This window comes from Oreochromis niloticus, linkage group LG4, assembly GCF_001858045.2.
Source record: "Oreochromis niloticus isolate F11D_XX linkage group LG4, O_niloticus_UMD_NMBU, whole genome shotgun sequence".
Lineage (NCBI taxonomy): Eukaryota > Metazoa > Chordata > Actinopteri > Cichliformes > Cichlidae > Oreochromis > Oreochromis niloticus.
In genome coordinates, this window is record NC_031969.2 from 1,136,754 (window position 1) to 1,146,435 (window position 9,682).

The following is a 9,682-nucleotide window of genomic DNA, read 5'->3' on the forward strand; positions in this document are numbered from 1 at the left end:
TTCAGCAGAATTGTCCGTCTCTCCACCTCTTCTTTGTGAGAATGAGTTTGGATCAGTGAGATGAGTAGCTGCCTTGAGTCCAGGAGGGCCAGGTTCGAATCCTGCTCAGCGCAATTTTTTTTTTTCACCACCATGCAACTTTTCATCTTTTTCATCTTTTCAGCAGACAGCTTCAGCGTAAAGGCATTCACACAGCATTTTCGCAGGAAATGCAAATTTTTCTAGTTCTTTATACTTTATTCTTCAAGTTGCTCCGTTCTTCGCCGCTTAACTACTTCTTCAGTTTTCAGCCGATTTTCTCCATTCAAACTCTAAACTGTTCTGCTCTTTCTGCTAATTCCTGCTATGACTTTTGGTGTTTATTACTGTTATACTTTTTAAAATATTACACTTTTTTCCTTTAATTTGTCCCATTGAAATGAATGGGAAACTTCCACAATTCTGTGCAATTAACTCAGAGTGAGTGCTGGTCCGTTCTGAAATTTGTCTTCATGTCTGAACAACTTCTTGCTACTTACTCAATTTCCACTCACCCCCCACAAATTATACATCAAAACGTAGGTATTTTTGCTGGCTTTCAGACAATGTCACTATCTTTATTGTGAGATTTACCGTTTTTTTGCAATTTGCCTCCGAGTGACACAAGGTCTGACAACTCCCCATTCAAAGTCTATGGGGAGGTTTTGAAATTCAGAGCTGAAATTCTGTAACGGGAGGCATTTTCAAATCGCCATATCTCTTTAACAAAGCAAAGTTAGGACATGAGGCTTGTGCCAATATATCTTCAGACACTGCTGACACTCACAGTGGAAGCAGTTTTTACAATTATCTTACCGTTGAGCAATGAATTACGTTTGTTTGAGGGGTGGAAATCTGTCCTCCTCTCAGTTTTCAAACTCCGAAAATGAAGCCGTTTCTTCTCTCGTCATATCTCCGCGACGGAGGTACATAGAGCAATGAAAATCGCAGTCAAAGTACACCAAAGTCCGCTGATTCACCCAGTACAAGAATTATGCCGCTAGCCCTCCTAGTTTTTGAGTTACACGACGTTTTGTAACACCAGATAACGGCGTTTTTCGCCTCTCACCGCGATCTAATTCTGACTGCTGAAGTATCTGTCTTTCAGACCGCCGCCCCCTTTCCAGGTGGCGCAATCAGTAATGACACGGCTCTGCAGCTCAAAGGTCGTGAGTTCAATCCCACCTTGTTCAACATTGTTTTTTTCACTACAAATTGATACATTATCACAGACCTGTAATTTATATTGCTAATTTATTACAATTCTGCAAAGTTTTATGATTTTAGCAGCTTTTCTAATATGGACCTCAGATTCTTGTCAACACCACATGGCAGAAATACATACAAGTAAACAGCCTGATGAAGCAGACAGAAGCAGTACCTCTGATTGGTGAATTTGAGCAGAACCAGGTTCTTTCATTTCATTTCTTTCTTTTTTTCACACATGGTTCAACAGTGTTTCTTTTTCTACATATAGAACCTTCTGCCTCTTTTCAGCAGAAATTCTGCTCATTCACCTCTTTTGAACGCAACGTTCTGCTTCTTTCCCTCTTTTCTGCAGAAATTCTACTGAGTCACCTCTTTTCTGCAAAATTTTCAGCCTTTTCACCTCTTATCAGCACAATCCTCAGCAGCTTCTACTCATTCCACCATAATTGTCAGTCTCTCCATCTCTTTCCTTGTGAGAGTGAGTTTGGCACAGTGAGATGAGTTGCCGCTTTGAGCCCAGGAGGGCCAGGTTCGAATCCTGCTCAGGGTGACATTTTTTTTTTCTTCACCACCATGCAACTTTTTGCAACTTTTCAGCTTTTCAGCAGACAGCTTCAGCGTTAAGGCATCCACACAGCATTTTCGCAGGAAATGCAAATTTTTCTAGTTAAACTCTGAAACTCCTGAAATCCCTCAATCAAGAGTTCTTGCTCTGCTGCCGAAAAATACTGAGCGCGCTCCTTCGACATTTTCGCCGACCAATCAAAGGGTTGCCGATCAATGTTTCTACTATCGATGCGTAGCCCCTTTTAAGCCACCCAGTGATCTCACATTACTTCATCCAGCTGTACTAATCGTCAACAACAGGTGTGTTCGGAGAACCGGAATAGCGAGCTCAAAGTTTGATCTTGTCATTTGATCTTGGATGTAGTAAGCGAGGTACGAAGAACGGACCCCAGGAGACTCAATATGATCCAATTCCATTGTTGTGCAAACAACAACAAAGATTCAGTGGTTGTGTGCTTTACATCACTGTATTCAATGCTTTGCTCTTAGTGATATAAAGCTTGGGTGCAGCTGCCATTTCATGAAGCTCCCCATGCACCGTTCTTGATCCAATCTGAAGGCCAAATTAAGTTTGGAGGTCTGTAGCTTTTGATTTTACAGAAAGTTGGTGACCTCTGCACACTAGATGCCTAAGCTTCCACTGACTCTGCTGTTTTGTGTGGCCTACCACTTCTTGGCAGAGTTCCGTTGTTCTCAATGGTTTCCACTTCGTTATAATACAACCAACGGTTGACTCCAGAATAATTAGTAACAAAGAAATTTCACACCTAATTGTGGCACCGGAGGCGTCGTATCACGGTACCATGCTGGAATCAACTGAGTTTGTGAGAGCAACCCATTCTTTGACAAATGTTTGTAGAAGCAGCCTGCACGCTTGAATTTATACACCTGAATTCAATGATTTGGATGAGTAAGTTAATATTTTTGATAATATAGTGCAAGCACGATTGACATACAAGTCCACAAATAGTCGATGGAAATGGCAAGTGTTGCTGTTCATTCCCTTGAGGTAAAGGATTGCCTTTTCAGTTATTTCTGTCCACAGGGCAGGTTATTACTACATTCATACATGCATTTAATTGTTGAACGACTCAATTTTTCTACTCTGTGCAAAATACATTTTGGCATCATTTTCCTCAACTACATAATGAAAGAATTTTACATAAACTTGCATTAAATTTGGATAATTTTTGAAGCTGCTTGATGTTAAACCTAAGAATTGATGGGGGAAAATTTTTCACTACAAGTGTGGGTTGGCTCACTTCTTTTAAACACCATGAGCTAATTAAATAAAGCTACCACAGATTACGAGTAAAATAATCACCTTTTTTTCACTAGTGATTGAGGATGTAAAATTCTGAGATTACGCATTTTATTTGAATTTTACTCATTTAGTAACCATTTACTCAACTTTCCAGGTTGGTGTAATTTTATCTGAGAAGGCCACTCACATTTGGTAGTCAGACTTTAAAGACTGAGATGGATGAAATGTAATAACACTGTTGTATAACAAACTCCTTTTGCATTCACTGATGCAATTAGCTACAGTGGTTCAAATCACAATAGAGCTGACTGTGCTCAAAGTTTAAGAAAAACTTGCATTAAACCTTAAAATTTGATACATTTAAAAAGGGTTGCTGAGTGACAGAATCTTACTATGAGGGGTTTATAGTTAAGAAGTTGATTGTACGAAGTTACTTCCAACTTAAACCATGTACTTTCTTTCATACCATAATGAACAAATGTTGAGAAGGGAAAGGCACTGGAAATTGGCAGAAGCAAACCAGAACCTCCACTCAGTCAGGACAGAAGATGTGGCATAATTTGACAACTGTTTAAACATTCACATCATTTTCAACCTAGCATTGCTCTAATGGGCTGCATCATAGCTGTATGGACTCCTGTTAAATCAGTGATTTCCATTTTTATTTTATTTTTTTTATGTTGTTTTATTTTAAACACATTTGACCTTTTCTTCCCTATATGGTCATAATGTGTCAAGAGCCAAATAAAGTGGTATGAAATTAAACACTTTGACCCATGTAGTGCAGACAGCTCTTTGAAAGTTGTGCACTGCTGGTGAAAGACATGAAATGCAAACAAACCCTGCATGACAGAGGAGCAATCATTCTGTAAAAAGCTGACACTCTTAGCAATATTAGATTAAACCACATTTATTTTTGAAGGACAGTGTCCCTCACCCACCAAATGAAGCCTTATATCAAAAACAAATAACTGTAGTAACATAAAAATGTTAGACTTCAGGCTCAACCTCAGTTGTACATATTTTCCTTTAATATTTTCTGTTGATTGGAATGGCCCGGGAGCTTGTTCAGAGTTCTGGTTCTGAGAAAGCCCTCTTCCCCTTGGAAGGAAGGTAGTGACAAAGCAAAGAAGTAGAGAACAAGGGGTTGACGTGAAGGAGGTATTGGGTGCATTTCCAGGTTTACATGGCAAACAGAATTAGGAATGCCACCATCAGACAGAAGAGGCCCATTGCCTCAGATAGAGCAAAGCCTAGGATGGCGTAGGAGAAGAGCTGCTGCTTCAGGGAGGGGTTCCTGTGAAGGAGAGCAGACAGGTGCATAGATACATTCAGATTCTGTTCCATTACAACTAAATACATGTAGGTCATCTTGCAGGGTCACTTTTACACCCCCCTGAACAACAGACCTGTAGTACCAATTTTAGCACAAAGTCTCACCATCTACAGCAACCAGAAATGTACCAGTTACAGTCTTTGCAACATTTCTGACAGATTTTGGTCTAAGAGCTTATGGTCATTTATGGAATTTCCAAGGGTTTTACTGTTAGTAATAAAATGGACCAATTTTACACTGACACCTCAAAGTCTAGTTGGGGATGTTAGTATGCCACTTTTAGCTTCTTCCTGCATTTAATGTTAACGACTGCAGTAATGTAGTTAATCCTGGTGGAAATGTATACACATGGCCTACAAGGCAAAAACTCCCTGATTCTGTCACCAGCAGACTGATAAGGTACAAACATTTTAGTACAAAGTGCTTCAAGAACCCACTTTCCACATAAGCCCACAGGTTTATGGTTTTTCATCATGGAGCTATTTATACTACAACCTGATTTTCAGTTTGTTCTGAGATCATGAAACAGCTCTTATGCACATTCTCTTGGATGGGATTTTAAAAGTTGAGTTTCCAAACTGATTTAAAGAGAATTTAGCAAGCCAGCATTTTCTGTCCATGATTAGTTTTATTCAATGGCTTGAAGCAAGTAGCCATTAACAGCATGTGTTGCTGCTCATTTTAGTGAGCGAAATGATGCATTCATATGTGGCTATAGATGTGTGGAAGACAGAGTGTTAGATGCTTTAAAAAAAAAAAAAAAAAAAAAAAAGGACACTTCCAATATCTGTCATTGCAATTAAGGAACTGATGACAGCTCGACCAGCTTTCAAGTCTTCAAATTAGTGACGTTTTAAAACAGACATACTACGGCTGCTCGATTATGGCAAAAATGATAATCACGATTATTTTCATGAAATTGAGATCTTGATTATTTGACGATATTTATTTAACAATAACAACGTATTGAATAATGGCTTTAAAGATTGTCAAAAAATAATATAAAATAGTGTGCAAATACTGATTACAGTGGAAATGTTTGCAATATAAAAACATAAATGAAAAATGTAAATATCTATGTTTAGTGAACTTCAAAATACTGCACAATATTTGATCCACGTCTGACTCCGCGAACCCATAATGTTTCCACACCACTGAAGTCGTTTTACCTCTCTTTTCAACCAACGGCATTCTTTCTTCAGCAGCCATTATCCTCTCCCCTACAAATAACTTCTGCTTAGCTTGCCGAGCTTCCCTCGGGTCCTCTTAATTGTTGTGACGCGTGTTCGAAACGCAGAGAGGTGCGCTCGATTTGCCACACGGAGCAGCGCGAAAGTAAAGCACGAGGGAGGTGCTAATAATCGGCTCAGTCATTTTTAATGATCGTTGAAAGCCCAGATCGTAATTAGATTAAAATTCGATTAATTGAGCAGCCCTAAGACATACTACTGGTAGTCTCCCACCCAACGACTACGCAACCCTTCAAGCTGATGCATAAAAACATTACCTGGCATAGCCAATGATAAGGCTGCCAAACACTGTTCCGATTCCAGCTCCAGAACCAGCCACACCAACTGTGGCAGCACCAGCACCAATGAACTTGGCAGCAGTGTCAATATCATGGGAAATGGCGCTGGTCTGGAAGGAGCGGGTCAGGACTGCAGATTGGCTGACTGGCAACAGGGCCTGGGTGAAGACAAAAGAAAATGCATTGCATTAGCCACGAAACAGCAAGTCCAAATCTACTGCAATGGTAAATTATTTACCATTACAATAACTTTGTATGGTTGATATACTTCCAGAAGGTGATTTGACTCATCAGTTGCAAGACAGGAGGGTTTCACCCACACACCATCCAATGCCTAGTGTGTAGGGCAGAAGACCAGAGCCACATAGCCACCATTACACTAGTACGCAATTAGATCATTTTCCGTCAGATTGCATGCGACCAATTGACCAGTCCAAGAACTCAGTAAGTAGATTGACTCCTTCACAAAAACTTAAACAAAAATCTGCTTCCTCCATCACTGTGTTTGTCACATAAAAGTGTCACAAGACTTTTGGCCATGTTGCTATAATGACCTCATGCACATTAAGTGACACTCAGTTGGACTGGATGAAAGCGACCAAAGCCGAGTACAGTTGAGACTGTACTAGTGGAAAAGGGTGGTCCAAGTTTCAAAAACAAAAAGCCCCAAATAGATTACAAAGGCTTCAGCACTATCAAAATAATTTGCTCTTCAGTTTTATGTCATTTCAGGAATTTACTTAAGTCACAATTATAGACTTGAGTTTGGTTAACTTTTTGTACATGTTTTATTGTGAGGCACTTTATGTTAAAGTGCTATAGAAATTTTACTTGACTAGGTCCCATTGTCAAGGTCCTCTTTATGACAAGAGCAGCAACGTAATAAAGTTATAATCAAAGTTCTCAATATTGGCAAATTAAGCTTATTATTGCAACTTTCTAGTCTGTTATGACATTTCTTTTGAAAGTTTATGAGTATTACATTGACAATTTGAAACATTTGCAGCCTTTAACTGAAACTGATTGCATCTAAACCAAGATCCTTGAAATTACTTTTGGAATCCACCACTCAGCGTAAAACTATTAATTGAGTTTTGAGTCCTGTCACTCATCCCATAAGCACATTACAGTACTGATTTAACATGTTGCAAATGAACAGTGCAGTGATTCGGTGAAAGTACTAACCTGTTGCTCCAGTATGCCTTCAGGTCTGTTGAAGAGAGAAACTGTGACTTGCCGGGTCAGGACTCTGGAACCCCCACGCAGCTGTAAGCAGACCAAAACACATCCCAAGTAAACAATCTGAGCAACCAAGAGAAGAACCAAGCACTGGGTTAAGTGATAATGAATATATTTGTGTTTTTAGCTGGCAATGTCACTGTACCAGCTGCATGATTATGGCAAATTGGTTAGATTATTTTGATCATATTATTATGTTAACACTGCTTTCACATCCCTGTGGTATGAACATTCCCAGTAACTGACAAGTCTTTGCATGAAAATAAAACCAACTGAAGCATGAACAGCTTATGTTTCAACCCAAACTCTGCAAACTAGTTGCGAACAATTAAAACATGAATTAATGAAGAACATGATGATTTAACTATCACATTATCATCAGGTAACATACCACAGCAGGAGAAGTGATAAACTTGGTGCAGAGATACATGGCTGGAATCTGGAGAGAAAGATTTTAAAGTTAGTGTTCTGACACATTCATTTATGGATAGTGAGAAGGACTGAGTCCAAGGTGACACAGCAACTTCAGTTAGAGAAGGAAGTAGTGACCTTCAAAAGCTTGGCAGGTATGCAATTAGGCAATCCACAATTAATTTGGATATATAACAGTCATGGTGACGTGGGAAAGTGGATAAACATTTTTTTGGGGGGGGGAAAGATGGGATTTAGCAATGTTCATGTTTGTTTCAAGGAAAAAAAGAAAAAAAAAAACCCACCAAGAACTGACAAGGTAAAGATCCCAGTTCTGCACCCTTTTACTTGTATGTCTTGAAAGACATACTGTGGATAGAAGATAAATTTTGCACACAAACTAAGTTTTTAAATTTTTTTTTGTACTTTAATAAAGGAAGAGCCATTTCAAATACAGGACAGATACAATAGCAAAAACCGTGATGTCAAGCAACAGGGCCTGCTGTTGCCTGATGCACCTCATCTAATACCAATTTGAATGCTTACTATCAAGATCAACTCTAAACAAACTGATAGATGTCCACTTACATTGCACAATGAATGGCGTTGAGACAATTCAGGACATTTTTTTTAAAATTTATTTTTGAAGGCCAGTTTACTGAGAAAGAAAATCTTCGAAAAAGCAAAAACTTAGTTTAAATCCTTTAGGTCCCCTGCTTAGACAGGGGGCTCAGGGGGTTTGAATTATTGTCCTAGAGAAGCGCCGGAGCTAAGCTACTTAGCACACAGCCCTGAAGGTCAAAAGTGGACAACATGCAGGCACATAAGGCCAAGAAGACAAGCACGGCACACGACACTAAACCATTTCAAACCAATGCAGTGACAAAAGGCTAGGTGACACCAGCCGTGTCCGACAGCGGCGTCCTTGCATGGGCGTACTGATTGAAAGCTCGGCAGGCCCAGACTGTCAGACACTTTACGTACTTTAGCTTCCTGCCATGGCAGCTTGTCCGCGCTGAGCCCGGCATAGGAACCGTTGCATGAGTGGTGAAACAACAACTACAGCAAAATTGACTCTTCATCTTAATGCTACCCTAAGTCCAAGTATTTGAATACAGCTAAAAACAATTACAATTCTGTCATTCATCAGAACCACATCATTTAATAAACGTCCTAGCATACTAGCAATCCGATGCTACCACTATAAATTAGACGTACGAACATCAGATACACCACGCCATTTAAATGCCAGAAAAATTAATAAAAAGCCTTAACGAAGTAGAGACAAAGTTCTATGAAATAATACAGGCAAATATTACCGGTTAGATACGGATTTCAGGGGTCCTGAATTAGTTCGTCTTCTATACAGCTGCAGTCAATAAAGGCAGGACGCGTTAAACCGTCACCTTGTCATTTATAAGCTTAGCGTCTACGTCCTAAACGCTCATTGGTCAGAAACATCCACTCTTCATTCATAACTGACTCAGCTTGTCAGGCTCGCTAACCTATCAGATAGAGCTTTGTTGAACTACAAATGTTGTAACTGGCCGTTAGTTTTAAGAAGGTGGGACCAAAGGAAACTTTATTATTTTATTGGAGAGTATTGCCGGGAACGTCGAATCTACGTGGATCGATGTTTTAAAGCACATTCAGTTCTATAAATATATATTATTTTTTGGAAAGTCCAGATCGCTTGAGTAAGTCAGGGTGCGTTCTATTCGTCCATTTGTGTCAAAGAAGTGTCGAACTTCTTTGACACGTGACCCGGAAGTATCTCTGTAGAGGCCATGGTGCGTTCCGGATGAAGTTGGAATTCATAATGTCCGAGTTCCCAGTCGGAAATGTGAGATGTTTCAATTCTCAAAAAACTAAGGAAATTAGCTTCACTGTTCATTTATTACTTCACTGATTAAAGGATAGAAATAATAATAGTTCACAATTCATCATAATTCATTTTGACCATTCATGAAAGCATTTGCCCTAATAAACAGTTTATAACAATGACACAGTTTAAGCATTAGTAAGTCATTCTTAAGTTTATGCATTACTTCTCCTTAGTATGCAATATATATACAAGGCCTCAGGGAGGGGGTAAGGGGTGGCAATTCAG

The 9,682-nt window shown here is 39.4% G+C and overlaps 1 protein-coding gene across 1 annotated transcript; it reads right to left on the minus strand.

The window, feature by feature from the left end:
* Positions 1 to 3,952: 3,952 nt before the first annotated feature.
* atp5mc1 (ATP synthase membrane subunit c locus 1) lies at positions 3,953 to 9,047 on the minus strand. The gene is made up of 5 exons (XM_003460020.4): positions 8,892 to 9,047; positions 7,553 to 7,600; positions 7,108 to 7,188; positions 5,902 to 6,080; positions 3,953 to 4,355 (listed from the first exon to the last, which is right to left on the minus strand). Exons 2-5 carry the CDS (start codon positions 7,589 to 7,591, stop codon positions 4,241 to 4,243), a joined length of 414 nt encoding a protein of 137 aa, XP_003460068.1. The 5' UTR covers positions 7,592 to 7,600; positions 8,892 to 9,047; the 3' UTR covers positions 3,953 to 4,240.
* Between the last annotated feature and the right edge of the window lie 635 nt (positions 9,048 to 9,682).

Excerpts from the sequence above, each read along its gene's own strand:
- atp5mc1 (XM_003460020.4), bottom strand. The coding sequence starts at position 7,591 with ATGTATCTCTGCACCAAGTTTATCACTTCTCCTGCTGTG. Across the intron at positions 7,189-7,552 it reads TTATCACTTCTCCTGCTGTG|CTGCGTGGGGGTTCCAGAGT; the intron begins GTATGTTACCTG and ends GTCTGCTTACAG. Across the intron at positions 4,356-5,901 it reads CTTATCATTGGCTATGCCAG|GAACCCCTCCCTGAAGCAGC; the intron begins GTAATGTTTTTA and ends TCTCCTTCACAG.